This window comes from Prionailurus bengalensis, chromosome B2 (genome assembly GCF_016509475.1).
Source record: "Prionailurus bengalensis isolate Pbe53 chromosome B2, Fcat_Pben_1.1_paternal_pri, whole genome shotgun sequence".
In the NCBI taxonomy this organism is placed as follows: Eukaryota; Metazoa; Chordata; class Mammalia; order Carnivora; family Felidae; genus Prionailurus; species Prionailurus bengalensis.
Window position 1 is genome coordinate 120,632,675 of NC_057349.1, and position 15,810 is coordinate 120,648,484.

The following is a 15,810-nucleotide window of genomic DNA, read 5'->3' on the forward strand; positions in this document are numbered from 1 at the left end:
AAAGCTGACACTTTAAGGAACAGCCAACATATGCTTATATCGTGAATTGATGAAATGGTGACATCCTTTCTTTTTTGTTCTCTGTTCAGAGTAGTGTCTCTGATCTAACTGTGGATCTGAGGGAATATGGTCTAGTATGTATACTAAACTTTGTCTTTGGTGCCTCTATATTTCAGTTTCTTTTTTCTTATCTTCGCTTTAGATCCTTTCTCCTGTGACCACACAGCCCCTTTGAATTTCTGGTCCTTGTCCCCTTAAGGCTCCCGTTGAGGCTTTTCATCTAGCCTCAGCCTCTCTGAGTAGTTATATCCTGTGCAGGGCCAGGACTAAGGTAAAGCCAGGAAAACCGGAGGTACGAAATTGAAGGAAACATTCATTCTCAAAGCCCTTAAATTTTATGCCTCCGTGCCTGACTCACTTGAACGTTATTTCAGCCTAAATCCCATGATCTAAATCTGTCCTTATCCTCTTTGAGTCAGTACTTGCATTTCATCAAGAATATGACCTTAATTTAAAGAATGAGCGATTTCAGAATACTTGCTTCACAGACAGTGAAGATACTTTAGATAAGGAGGTATCTTATCACAGTGGGAAAGGTTTTTCTCAATAGTAAGTGTGAGGGGAGAACAGGGTAGGATGACGGTGTTCAAAAAGAAAATCACAGAAGTAATTGATGATCAAGATCCTGGAGACTGAATGATAGACAGGACCGGGCAGACTGTGTTACTACAATAGAGCCACCATGAGTGAAAACCATGGTGTTTTTAAATACAGTATACACTGTATTTAAGTATTTGAGTAAAAGGTTGATTTAGCTCTAATTTCAGTATTATCACAAGAGTTTTCTCTGTAGGATAGACACAGATAGATACTTTCCATTAACTAAAAAGTAATAAATATTCAGAATAGCTATTTTATTTATAGTTAAATACTAAATGCAAGCATGTAGATGTTCTCAATGTGTGACTTGGGTATGACACATCTACATGTAACTTTCTCATATTCACTATCAGGGTGCAATTTCTTCAGGTTTCCATTGATTGCTAATGCCAACAAATATAGTTCGACATAATTTTCAGATCTTATCAGACTTGCTGTTATATTTAAAGAAGAAATAATTTTTACTTTAATTATATTCTTCTTTTAACCAAAATTAAAAGAATATACATGTCTGGATTTTTAGGGGAGTCTGTGATCCCAGACCTTCAGACAAGGTAGTTTTAAGTTTGATTTTTGCCTTTTCAGATCTGGCATGCATCCAAAAAGCAAACAAGTTGATAACTGTGGGATTCGTTATTGATGAAATTTGAGGTACTTAGTTCGAGGGTATGAAAAGAATTTCCCGTTAACCAGTGCTGCATTTTGGAGTTAAAACAGAGCCCTAACAATTACATCCACATTTTTTCATAAATCATGTACTGTTGACTTCTCTAATTTTTAAAATAGAAACATGCTTGATGTTCTATAAAAGACGGCTGGTTGTTGTGGTTTAGGGATAAACTTAAATGGAATTAGGTTGGATCTAAATATCTAAAACTTGGAAGGTGCATTTATTCATTTCTGTACTGATTAAAGAATAATTGTTCATCATACATAGCATTGGCCCAAGAAAAAGCCGACGGCAATTGGTAACGACTAATGTTATTTGGAAACTGCAAATAGCATTCAGTTATTGACTTTACCTTATTAGGCAGTTTGACATTCTATTTAAAGAAACTACCATCTATAAAATTAAATATAATTAGTAATTTGTAATAGTATCATCCTTTACTCTGAGACCTTGGCAAACATTGCAATACATTAGCTAATTAAACTTTACAATTGCTTCAGAGAAGTAAAAGATATAGTAAGATCACTTCACTCTTTGAAAAGAAGCCAGTTTCTTAGGCAGAACTCGGTAGAATTTCCATAGCTTCGTGGCATTTCACACAAGGACAGGAAGGAAAGTAAAGTGCTCATTTATTTAATGGAAGCTAACAAGAGGATTTAGATAGAAAGGACTGACCACATTTAACTTCTCTGACAATTCGCCTTTTCCCTACCTGCAGCACTAAAGTTCCCTAGTGCAATTACCTGAGTGAAATTTGGCAGAGACACTGGAATTAACAGCTTTCTCTTAGAAAAAAAAAAAAAGTGTCAACAAATGTTTAATGACCAGTGGAGCTCAAGTTCCTGGTTTTACCCTTTATCAGAAGAAAGGATAGCGCCTTCAAAAGATATAGAGGCTCGTACAGTTCTACCTGGGTGGTTATCTGTAGGAACCCAGATTCCACACACACACCCTGAAAGACCTCCAATTTTGCTATGAAGATCTTTCAAAGAATTCATTGGCCCTCACTCTCCCAGAAATTGTATAAAGTCTATCTATTCTTTTGATAGATAGATAAATTTGACCTCTTTGGAGGATCTGTTGCTGTTTGGTGGAGGAAGGGTAGCCTAGTGTTTAAAGCAAGGATTCTGAAATTATAACGGCATTCCACATACAAGCTATTTCATCTTGATAAGTTAATTTAAAATCTCACAACCTTCCTGTTTCCCCATTGTTAAAAGAGAGTAATGAAGGACCCAATTCATTGGCTCAAAGTGAGATTTAAATCAGATATATATATTTCTGTATGTGTGTGTGTGTGTGTGTGTACACACACATATACACATATTTATACACACACCTGTATATACACACACATATGTATATATGTATACACACATATGTAAAGAATATATATATATATATATATATATGTATATATACATATGGGGGGTGTAAAGAATGTTTCACAATAAAGAGCTCTGACAAATCAATAAGAAAAAGATGACCCAAGTTTTTAAATGGACAAAAGATTTAAACAGTTTCCTCATAAAAAAGAAGTTCCCAAATGGGGAAAGAAAAGTGTTTTTGCATCATTATTCATCAAGAAGATGCTAATTGAAACTACAGTGAGATACCAACATACCCTCACAATAGCTAATATAAAAAAGGCTAGCAATACCAAGTATTGGCAAGGATGTGGAATAACTGGGAATCTCACTGCTAGTCAGAGAGAATTTGTAGAACCACATTGGTAAAAAGGTGGTTGGTGTCTACTGAAGATGAATACCTGACTTCCCCCTGACCCAGAAGTCCCACTTCTGAGTATATACCCTAGGGGAATGGGGGCTTATGTCCACAAGATGTGAACAAAAATGTTTCTAGCAGCTTTATTTGTAACTGCCTAAAACTTCAAATAGCCTAATGTTGATTAACAAATAACCAAAGCGCCATATACATAATATAATGAAGTTCTAGCCACATGAAGGAAAAAGCAAACAACCATTCCAGGTTGTAAAATGGAAGAATCGGGCAGCATAATGAGCAGTGAGTAGAGCCAAACACATATTTCAGTAAACTCTTTAAGGAAGAAGGCAGTCCGTGGCACATACCAAACGTTTCATGAATGTGGAGCTACTCGTCATAGTTTTCTTAAAAGGATATGCCTGCACTCTCATCGAAACACTTCTGTCCATATTTTGTCCAAATTCTTAGAGCCCTTTTAAGGGCTCCTACTTTTATTGAAACCTGGACACTTCCTGTGACCAGTCTTTTCCTTTCTTCCTCCTCCTGCTCTTTAGCAGCTGGCTCCTCATTCATTTAATAGCTGACTGGTCCCTGCCAAACTCCTCCTTTATGGATCCAGTCAACAATCAGTCACCCATAACTGAGCACAATGGCTTTGGAATTTTGCAAGTTTTTTTTTTTACCTTTCAGCTCTTGTATTTTTGTAAGAACAAAGCTGCTTCATGATAGTTAACAGCTGAAAATTGGTCTGTAATGAGTAGAAACAAGTTTTTATAGGATGCGATCCAAAAATTGTTATAAGCTTACTTAATAAATGAGGCTTAAATTTGAATCAGTATTTTATCCAAACAAGAACATTTGACTTGCAGAGCATAGTAACCATAAGAAAATTCTGGCTAAAAAAAAATAACTGAAAATAGAAAAAAAAATTGTGTGATATATATTTTTTTTAAGTTGGCATGTGTTTAAATACCTAAAGCCTCATTTAATACCTGTGCAAGTAAGCTCAAACACGATTTACTAGAGGTAGGGTGATATTCAACCAGAAACTAAAGAACTTTGTATTACACTGCCTATTCTCAACAGTCAATAGCAGAGACCCATGATATGAAATATGCTAACAGTGTTTTAAGAGCAAATATTATTTGAAACACGGACATGTTTGGTTTTTTTTTTGATGCTGTCCTGACATGCACAATGTTTTCCAAAGAAAATGTTATAACCATTAAAAATAATTAGAGGTTAGCAATGTAAAAATCACTATTTATTTGGAACATTTCAGAAAAAAACTACCTAAATGTTCATCCAGTTTGTTCATATTTGGTTATTTCAATCAGAAAGTTGTTGGCTGTCTTCATAATTATTTTTCTTTAATTTTATGATGAAGCATAATTGTTATAACTTCTTTATATTTAAAAATGTTATTTAAATTTATTGTAGCTTGCCATCAGACCATCCTAGAAATTTTTGCTTTATGCATATGATTTAAATCAAATTAAATATGTATCATTTTCACCACCATAATTTACAAAGTAGCTATGATTGCCCATGCTTTCATATACAAGGAAACTGGGACTCAGAGACTGAGTGAAGTGCTCCAAGTCATAGAGTAAGTCTGACTCTTGTGACTTGTGAGGTTTTATGGCACCTCACTGTTGCCTCAGTCTATCTTAACCCCCTCCCGTAGATTTGCCACTGCTCAGTGCTCCTTCCTGATAAGACACCCTATCACCAGCTTTAGACATGTCAGTCTTTGAGGTCCCTGTGGGACATGGAGAAGTCAGTTAGGTGCAGTCTGAAACCGCTGTAGGATGTGGCCCCACTGGAGCTATAGATTTGTGTGTGGGTCATCACAGAGAAGGTGATTAAGCTATGAAAGGGTTAGGTCGCCCAGATGGTGTGGAATGAGGAGGAGAGTGACCGAAGTTTGGAACTCTTAAATACCAACATACAAGGAATGGAAGGAGGAAAAGGAGTCCATGCCTCCTAAACAGAGAAGGACTGCTGATAGAGCTTCCAGAACTGGGAAGCTGCAAGGTATCAGCTGCCAAATAATGGCACTGTGGAGGTGGTGTTTAAGAGGATCAAACACAGCACAGGAATCTAAGAAGATAAGGACCGAGTCTGTCTATTGCATTTGTTACTTGGGTGGTTCGCGGGGACTCTGAGTCAGAGTAGTTTTATCAGAATTTTGGTGAACTGATTATGACAAATCCAGTGTCAGGAAGTGGCGACAAGTGTGCTGTCCATTACTGTCACCGCCGGCTACATGTGGCTGTTGAGCACTTGCGTGTGGCCAGTACAGGCTGAGGTCTGCTGTAAGTGTAAAATACCCACAGGAGTTCAGAGACTTGGTATGAAGAAGGGATTATGTAAAACATGTCATTGATAATTGTTTATATTGGTTACATGCTGAAATGATCCCATTGTGGTTATACTGGGTCAGTTAATATATGTGAACAAAATTAATTCTACATGTTTCTTTACATTTTTTACAGTGGCTTCTAGAAAATTTTAAATTATATATGTGGTTCTATTTGTGGCTCACATTCTATTGCTTTTGGACAGCACTGTTATGCACTCTTCTTTTAAGGAGTACCAGTTTAAAAAGAGAAGGTAACAAGCAGATACCTTCTAGGTAGAAAGGCAAGGTCATGGGAAGGATTTTAAACTTGTCTGTGGCCCACAGAAAAGCAAGACATTGGAAGGAAGATAAGAGAGGGTTTAACTAATGGAGCATGATTCAGTTGGGAGTCAAATTTGCAGGTGGGGAGATGGGATTGATCCAGAAGAAGACATCTCCTCCTTTGAGCTCTGACATAAGGAGGTGAGAATAGATATAAGTGTAGATAAATATGTGGGTAAGGGTAGAGACAGGGAAGGTGAGGACATACAGAATATAAAACACATTCATGTTTAATAGATCGCATAGACTGAAACTACAGGGGATTTGTGTGACCTGGAACATTTTTATCAGAATCACGATTTTGTCTATTTGGGTTATAAATTTTCTTTGTCATGAGGAGCTTTCTCTGACGTATATGGATTTGTTAAGATAATTAATAACAAGGACTCATACATGATCTAAAAATGAAGTGCTGTTGTTGATGCAAATCCTGTTATTCCTAGGAGAGTTTGATACTGTGCAGAGCCCCTCCACACCTATCAAAGACCTCGATGAGAGAACTTGCAGGAGTTCTGGGTCAAAGTCCCGAGGAAGAGGCCGGAAAAATAATCCCTCCCCACCTCCTGACAGTGACCTAGAGGTATGCCAACTTACCCTCAAAGAGTGGAATATGATGTTTTATTTTACTGAGTGAGATATTCTACATCTTATAGTTCCATAAGGTTTCAAACTTAAAAAAAAAGATATGAAATGAGTGGACCCCAAGTTTGAGAGTTCATCCATTGTAATGGCAAAATTAAAAACACTAACAACTTAAAAAAGATGATACTTTACAAATTCTAGGCCTGAGATAATTACATCTTTTGATTCTAACTGGCCTAAATGGAAATTTAAAACATAAAGCCATTGTTTGTAGGATGATGTTCTGAGAGACACTCTATTTCGTAGTATTAAGGTAACAAAAGATGTGTATATGGGTCGATAAAATTTACAAAGGTAAAATTAATCTGTATGGAAAGGAAAAGTCGTCTTCTGAAAATAGGAAAAGAACAATCATTTGATACCTGTTAACATTTTTATATCTGTAAAAGTCTCCATGTGTCATCTTTTTCTGGTTGAGAGCTCTTTTGAGATATACCCATACTGAGCAGGTTGATTTTTATTATAAAACATCAGGAGAAATTATTCTTAACCATATTATGTTACTTCTTACCCAACCGCAACCTTCAGTTAAGAAAAAACCTAAATTTCCAGATTTGGTAAAATAAAATAATAGTCATTGTGCCTCTTCAATCATTTCCTTCAGCTGAGTGACAATAGCACATTCCCAGGCCTTCAGGAACCCAGCAGGTGATATAAATGAGTGAACTGGGCCAGGGAGCCAGCAGACTGTGGAGCTTAGGGAACATTGGCCCAGTCTAAGGGGGCCTGCCCATCACTGCCATGTGAAATGACCCGAAGGTCTATACTTCGCAATTTCTGTTTAGGGATCACTCACTGACTTTTTGAAATACTTTAAGAAATTTGGTTCTTTGCATGAATTGAAAAGTCTCATGAATCCACCAGGTGAAAGATTAACTTTTTGGGCGTTCACTGCAAGTAAGTATTTGGAAACATTCATTCAAGTTAGGACATCTGACTTTTAAGCTTATGATTACTTGTGTCACTCTCACCCCTCTGGTTTTATAGGGGGGATGCGTGGCAAATTTGGAAAAAAAAAATTAATGGAGTAGCACAGCTTTTTCTGAAATGGTGTTGAGATTATATCCAACAACAACAAAGTCAGGTGTGTTCAATTTGTAGAGATTTCTGTTTCCTTAGAATTTGATAATCGTTTGATATTTATTTTTTTCTTCAGCGTGTATTTGTCTGGGACTTGGACGAAACCATCATCGTTTTCCACTCACTGCTCACAGGGTCTTATGCTCAGAAGTATGGCAAGGTAAGGGATCAAGAAATTTTACCCCAAGACACTCGGTTAGAATTTTATCTTGCTCAAAAATCTAGCACAACTTAAATACATTTAAGTTTTTGTTTCAGGCTGTCAAATCTGCTCTTAATTGATTTCCAGTGGCTCATTGTTCTTTGATGAGAACTGGCGAATTTTACAAAAGTAATTCGAAATTGAATTTGTTTTCTTTCTTCAAGATGCCTTTGGGTTTTCTACATCAAGAGCAAGCTCATTACTCTGACATAATCATCTTAGAAAAATTATTTTGTAAATTAAAATGGGCTTTCAATATTACAAAATCATATGTTACTCTCTAATAAGGAAACTTTCAGAACTAAATGTTGCTATAGAATGTCAGTTGAAGTAAGGAAGTAATCTCTTGTCTGAGAGATCCTTTGGATTTAGGAACACCAGTATTTTTTGTAACTTTGAATAAGCATATGAACAGCAAATAACATCCACACACACACACACACACACACACACACACACACATTCAGAGACAGATTCCCCTTCCTTCTTTCCTGCCATGCTTTTCACGGTTGGTTGGCTAGCTTCTTAGGACCGCGTTGGTGTTCGCTGTGTAGGTGCCGTGACAAAGATCAGTGTACCTCCAGGGTGCTTGTCAGCTGGAAACACAATGGTTCAGGCCATTGCTAGGTGAGTCTCTGACTCTATGGGATTCATATTCTGACCAGAGTCAATTACCATATTCAAAGTTATCTAACTTTGGTTCTTTTAACATATTCTACTTACAGAAATGCCTTCCCTGTGCCTTTATAGTGTTACATTATTTCTTAGGGTCTCACGTCAGCCCAACACACAATTTTTAGCAATTTGTTAAGCCTTGCCTAGTAATGATGAAATTGCGCTCAAGTGTTTCCTACTTGAAATATACAACTACCGCACTCTTGATGAATCTATGTTGTATGTGACTTTTAGTGTAGGTAATATATGTGACCAAACAGCTACGTAAGGGAACAGTTTTGCTTACCAGCCATATAGAAAAGGAGGTCTTAGCCCCTTTATGACAGTCATCCTCATTAAAAACAGTGGTCTCCAGAGCAGAATGTATGCATATATGCGAGATATACACAAGATGCTTCATTGAAATAAGGAAAGAAAATAGTTTGTATACACACACACACACACACGCACACACACATTTTTGTCTTGCAAATTGTATTGTTATATGTTTCATAATGCACATACTTTGTAAATACATGCATATTATTATCAATTAAAGAATATGTATACAATATATGAGTAAATTAGCTGTATATAAATTGGGGGGTGCACACTCAAAATTCTATTACCGGTAGAGTATACAGTCTAAATAAAGTTTACAGATAATAATCTAAAGCATTTCTTCTGGAATAGTTTTGGCTTCTGAGGAATACATGGTAAATCCTGCTGAACTGATTGCAATATTTTTATATGGCCAAGTTTCATGTTACATCAATGTTTAAAATAATCTAACTTGAACATACGAATCTAAATAAAGTTCCCTTCAAAATAGTCACCATTAGAGGCTTTACCCAGATATCCATGTTGCTTCCATTGTGTCAGATCAGTGGTGGAACTCATCTTTTGGAATGACCTTGAGATTTTTAAAGTGTTTTCCCAGTTCAAATTTTCATCCTTTTTGTGGTGGTTTTGATCTTTAAAATAATAGTAAGATCATTTGAACCCCAGGTGATAAATAAGCAGCCTGGTCAAAATGTGACTATATATATATATACGTATATATACGTATATATATATATATGTAGTTTTTTTTTTCTTTTTCTCAAAAATATCATAAAGTGGCACCCATCCCAGAACTGAATATGGACTTCCCTTTGGGATAAGAAGGGGCACCGGTAATGAGGCAGAGATGGGTGGAGAGCCACAAAAAAAAAATCTAATAACGAGCTGCCTTTCAGACTGGTTCTAAGAGCAGTTTTAACAGCAAAATGCCCATGCTTCCCTCAGCACTGGTGCATCGTTGAAATAACCGTGTCGCTTCCCTGGACGCCCACCCGGACATGCAGGGCTCACTTCACGCACAAGCTTCGTTATCCTAAAATACTGTCAAAAAGCTTTGTTGGAATACAGAATAGAGACATTTTCTTTTCCTTCCCTTTCTTTCTTTTTTTTTTTTTTTTAATTCTCAAGTTACTTAACATACAGTTTAGTCTTGACTTCAGGAGTAGAACCCAGTGATTCGTCATGTACATGTAACACCCAGTGCTCATCCCAACAAGTGCCCTCTTTAATACCCGTCACCCGTGTTCCCCATCCCCATCAACTCTCAGTTTGTTCTCTGTATTTAGGGCTTCTTATGGTTTGCCTCCCTCTCTGTTTTAAATAGCAGAGCTCACAGAAGGTGCGGGGCAAAGTGAGGGGAGGAGGGCAACTAATGTTATTTAGTGCCCCCAGTGTGCCAGGTATTAAGTGTCACAACAGTTGCAAGAGAGAAGTGGTTCTCCCCGTCTCTAGAGGAGGAAGCATACTCAGGGAATAAAATATGTGCAAAGTCACACAGCCGGTCAGTGGCAGAGATGACATCCAGGACTATTTGACTCCATAGCCCATCTCGTTTCTGCTACAGCACATCACACAGCATACACAATCCATCTGCCATGGATGCAATATGTGACATATACTAAAAAGAGTGAGGACAATTCGTGAGGTACTGTGTAGGTAGTTATGTGAGTTCTCCTCAAGCTGAAATAATTTGAGTTATCTTCCCTCAGATGATGGGGATACTTTTTCATCCACGAGTAAAACCTAAGCCGGGCGCCTGGGGGGCTCAGTCGGTTAAGTGCCTGACTTCAGCTCAGGTCATGAACTTGTGGTTGGTGGGTTTGAGCCCCGCATTGGGCTCCGTGCTGACGGTTCAGAGCCTGGAGCCTGCTTCACATTCTGTGTCTCCCTCTCTCTCTGCCCCTCCCCTGCTCTCGCTCTCTCTCCCTCTCTCTCAAAAATACATAAACATTAAAAAAATTAATTTTTTAAAAATGAAGCAAAACCTAAGAAACGTTCAGTGAAATGGATTGTGGCAGACAGATATCAGTACCTCATGGCAGCACAGAATGGGAAAAGAATCAGGGCACTATTGAAAGTTTAGGGAAGATAACCTTCCATCTGTAAAATACCTACTGTGTGGTAGATGGAGCCTGTATTTGGCATTTCACAAGCAGTAGGGATAATGGTTAAGGACCAGAACCTTCGAGTTAAATAAACTTGACTTTGAAAACCCAGTGCTGATGCTTGTAGCTCTCTGATCTCAGGCAAATTACTTAATCCCTCAGCCTCAATTTCTGTAAAATGGGAAAAGTACTGCCTGTCGTGAATAAGAATTAAAGAGAAGGGGCGCCTGGGTGGCGCAGTCGGTTAAGCATCCGACTTCAGCCAGGTCACGATCTCGCGGTCCGGGAGTTCGAGCCCCGCGTCGGGCTCTGGGCTGATGGCTCGGAGCCTGGAGCCTGTTTCCGATTCTGTGTCTCCCTCTCTCTGTGCCCCTCCCCCGTTCATGCTCTGTCTCTCTCTGTCCCAAAAATAAATAAACGTTGAAAAAAAAAATTTTTTAAAAAGAATTAAAGAGAAAACATGTTTAAAGGATTTAGCAGAACAGTTGGCATGAATTAACACTCAAAAAAATTGTGATTGATCGCTTTCGCAATTGTTATCCCACTTAATTCTCTGGAAGGCTCTGCTGCAACTTCTTGTGATCCAGGTTGGATGGATGCAGAAACCCAGGGCTATGAGGGGTCGGGAAACTTGACCGAGGGCACGAAATGATAAATGCTGTTGCATCTACTGGAAACCTGGTCCGTCTTATAGCTAAGTCCTTGCATTTTTACACTCTTCTCACAGGAGGGGAGCCTGTTGGAACTGACCGCGTCGAATAATGTTTTACTCAGGACAATTTAAGGAAATTAAAAGAAAAGTTTGTTTAAGGCTCTATTTTTTCTCATCAAAATGAGAGCACCCTTCCTGAATTTCATGCAAAACAACTTAGATGACCCTATTTATTGAATTATTATTTATATTTTTCTAAAAGGCATTTGATCGTTGACATTTTTCTTAACATCAGAGGAAATTGGCATGGTCTGTTGGCCAGGAAGACAATAATATCTTGGCATATCGAAAAATAGCTAAATAAGGGATATTAGGTCAGACCCATCTTTTGAAGCTGGAGACCACACACAGCTCAGGGGTCATTCAGAGGGGACCAAGAAGGCTTTGGGGAGCTTCAACCTCACCACACACCACAAGTGGAAATGGGGACATGAGGGACTGTATTCATCTAACAAATATTTATTACCACAAGGAAGACCCGCATCCTGCTCTCAGGGAGCTTAACAAGCAAACAAAATCATTGCAGATAGTGATAACTGCTGTGAAGACAATGAACCTGGGTCATGTAGAGAGTGGCCTGGGGGAGGAGGGGCTGACCCTGGAGGATGCTGAGACCTGAATTTCAGAAGGAGCTAGTTATGCAGATGTCAGGGGAAGGGGAGAGCAGGGAGGAGCATTCCAAGCAGAGGGCACAGGAGGGCCCTGCCACAGGAAGAGTCTTCCTCTGTTCCAGGAATATGAACAAGTGTGGCTGGAAGTTGTAAACCGGGAAGGGACTGACCCAGGGTAAGAACAGAGTGGTGAGCAGGGGGCCGTGTCATCTCCCGCAAGACACTGGGGATTTATTCTAGGTGCAGCGTGTTGGAGGGTTTTGGGCTGAGTGGGCACATGATGGTTTAGAACTGGCTGCTGTGTGGAGAGCAGGCTTCTGAGCAGTAAGTAAGAAGTGGTAGGGGCTTAGACTGGAACAGTGTTTCTCGAACGTGTGTGTGAGTCACCATAAACCCACAGGACTTGTTAAGCACAGATGGCTGCGTCCCACGCCCAGAATTTCTGATTCTGTAGGTCTGGGGGGGGTGGGAGGACCAAGATTTTGCATTTGGAATAAACATCCACTGAAGCTGATGAACCATGCTTTAAGAACCACTAGAACAGAGTATTTCCCCAACTTTTTTCTTGCAAAAATGAGATCTGAAACATGTTAATTGATAGTCTTTGTGGATAGGCTGATGGCCAAAAAGATGTAGGGAATACCTGCATTCGATGGTCACATCATCGTGTTAGAGGTCTTGAGGTGTTCTACAGTTGAGAATCCTTTGTAACCGGGTTTAATTCCTCAGTGGCCCAGTGTCTTCAGTAATGACCTTGAGGACTGAGGACTGAAATGAGGTCACACTGGTGATTCGTTGACAATTCAGAAGGACTTTGCACTGCTAATAGCAGAAGTGAACAGGGCCATTATTTCCGCAGAGCAAAAAACAACCCTGCTGCTACCTAACGGTCGTCTAAGCTTGAAATTGTCAATGTCTTCGGTCCTTTTCAGTTGTTACGTGAATCTCGTTTCCGCAGCACACGTTTTTAGAGTGTAACCTTTTTGTAGGACAGTAATTTTTCAGTTCTTCTAGCCTGAGAATCCTTTGTGCACAAACTATGTCACACCGAGCATCTTTCTATCAATAAATACAAAGGCAGACCTGCTCTAGGGAAAATGTGGATGTTGAGGGGCTGGAGAAACTGCACTTTTCTCTTGTGGCCGATCCTTTCCCACTGTTCTCAGTCACCCCCAAATGGTTTCCAGGGTCCTGGGTGCTGTAAGGCAGTAATCCAGCTGAAGGAGCATCCGGCTGGAAGTTAGAAGGAAATCCTGTTCTGGACGTGCCGTAGGAAGTCATTTCACCTGTGAGCCTGTTCCATCTGAAAACGGTTATAATCCGTTTCCTTCCTGGGGTTACCGGATGGATTAAATGAGATAATGTACATGTAGAAAAGTAACACTCGGCTCTGAAAGCTGTCATCCACATCCTAGGCCAGAGGAACTTAAAAATACACACCATTTCCCCCAACTGAGAAATGACTAAGGGCAGTTATTTCTGGACACACAGAGGTCAGTGTTTGTATGAAGCGGTGTTATAGTGGCCTCAAAAATAGCGAGCTGGGAGCTGGAGACGTAAGTGCCAGAGATAGAAAATCATGTCCTGACATAACCACACCTACCTACCTACCTACTTACCTCTCTTTCTGTCACCCATAAAAAATAAGTACCATTTTTGAATTCTTGGTATGTGCCTGACATTTTGCTCCGTGTCCCTGTTAAATGCATTATCTCCTTCACTTTCATCATCACCCTGTGTGGTTAGTACTGTGTCACATAGCCCGTAAGTGGCACGGCCAGTCAGAACGCACATCTCTCTGACACATTCTTAATTTCTGCATTCTTTTGGTCTCATGTTTTCCCCCCCCCCCCACCACCTATAAAAATAAAATGCATGTTAACCTAATAATTTAGGAATGCCCTTTTACTCATAAATTGCCCTGTGTAACTAACTTTTGCATGTGAATAAAAAAAAACCTTCTGGAAAATCCTAGTTCCACGTATAAGTAAATAATATTGTGAATTTTCCAAGGATCTTCCTTAAAACCGCCATCACTTTTTGACTGTGTTCAGTTGTCAGCCACTCTCTTCCCAAGCAGAACAGTTCCTTCGTATTTACCTCGATGGCGGGTGAGATATGTGGGTGATTCAGTTCTGCTACTGATGAAGCTGATGATGGGCTTTACAGCAGAGCACCTGTTGGCCTGTATAGTTTTTGCCAGAAACTCCAGATAGGAGTTTGTAACTTTGGCAGGACATGGACAGGGAATCATCTCATCCATCATCTGTTAGAGTTTGTGAAGATTGTTGCTATTCTCTATTTGCATATATTATCTTACTTGATCAACTGTAGTAATCCCTCTTCTTTGGAGGAGGGGTGCAGGGAGGGATGTAGGGATTTGATTCACTTTGGAGCATTAATGTGGCACGCGCTATGAAGCCATGATTCTCTAGAGTTATTCCATAGAATGGAAGAGGATGCAGAGGAAGTAGCCCAAGTCAGGGAAAAGACTGGAAGAAAAGTGAACAGTTGCCTTGTATTATAAAATTGAAATTCAGGCTTCCCGAACTACTTGCGCATTGTAGGCAACATTTTATATAAGAGCAGCACTGGGGAAATAATATGGCCATCAATACAAATCAGTTGGTTATTTTTCTATTAAACTGTGTACACACACTTACATAGAAAGATTTCTGAAATGGCACCAGCTAAATTTTAGGAGAGTCACGAAGATAAATACTGACTTATGTGCATGCCAACTAAGGACAAGCAACATGATTTAAAGAAAGTGATTAGAATTAAGTGTTGGCGCCATGGATTGGAGGCCACCCTAAGGGCAGTGTTAACCCCAGTGTAGGTTACCCTCTCTCTCGGGATAATGGTTAGCGCATTCTGGCTTCGGAGGGAGAATGAACCTGACTTTGAATTCTAGCTCTCCCTCCCACTATGATGTGATTTTGGTAGCTTATTTAAGCTTTGGAAGCCTCGGTGACCTTCCATATAAAAAAGGGAGAATAGTAAAATTAATAATGTGATTAGGAAGGATTAGTGAGTTGATGCATTAAAAGTCACCACATTGCCTACCACAGGATAAACTTCAGTCTACAGTGTAATCTACTTCATCTGGTTTCAAGGAAATCTGTATGCTGGGAAGCTGAATTTGGGGAAAACTGAATGTTTTCTAAAGAAATTTGCATATGGGCACCTGGGTAACTTGTTCGGTTAAGCGCCCAACTTCAGCTCAGGTCATGATCTCACGGCTTGTGAGTTCAAGCCCCGTGTAGGAGCTCTGTGCTGATAGCTTGGAGCCTGGAGCCTGCTTCAGATTCTGTGTCTCCCTCTCTCTCTCTCTGTCTCTCTCTGCCCCTCCCCTGCTTGTGCTCTTTCTCACTCTCTCTCTCTCTCTCAAAAATAAATAAACATTAAAAACATTAAAAAAAATAAACATTAAAAACATTAAAAAAAAGAAATTTGCATATATTTATAGCCGTTGTTGCATATATTTATATCCGTATCTCATAATGTGAGATACTCGGCTTGTTGTAGGAAAGTGGAGGCACATACGAAGAGAGTGAGTACAGAATTTGCAAGCCTCAAAAATTCGATAGTGTGTTACATGGTTGCTCACAGTGCGTGTATTTGGGTGTACATATGTGTACATGAATAGCATGTACATAATTATGGTACATGTGTATGTATATAAGTAACACCAAGTCAGAGACCATGACATTTCTCAGAC

At 39.3% G+C, this 15,810-nt stretch overlaps 1 protein-coding gene across 13 annotated transcripts in view; it reads left to right on the forward strand.

The window, feature by feature from the left end:
- EYA4 (EYA transcriptional coactivator and phosphatase 4) overlaps positions 1-15,810 on the forward strand; it is a 321,968-nt gene that overhangs the window by 278,488 nt on the left and 27,670 nt on the right. For all 13 annotated transcript variants that reach the window (XM_043592404.1, XM_043592403.1, XM_043592402.1 and 10 more), the window contains 2 exons: positions 6,185-6,321; positions 7,540-7,623. In XM_043592404.1, coding sequence (XP_043448339.1) covers positions 6,185-6,321; positions 7,540-7,623 — 221 coding nt within the window. The remainder of the gene's footprint in view (positions 1-6,184; positions 6,322-7,539; positions 7,624-15,810) is intronic.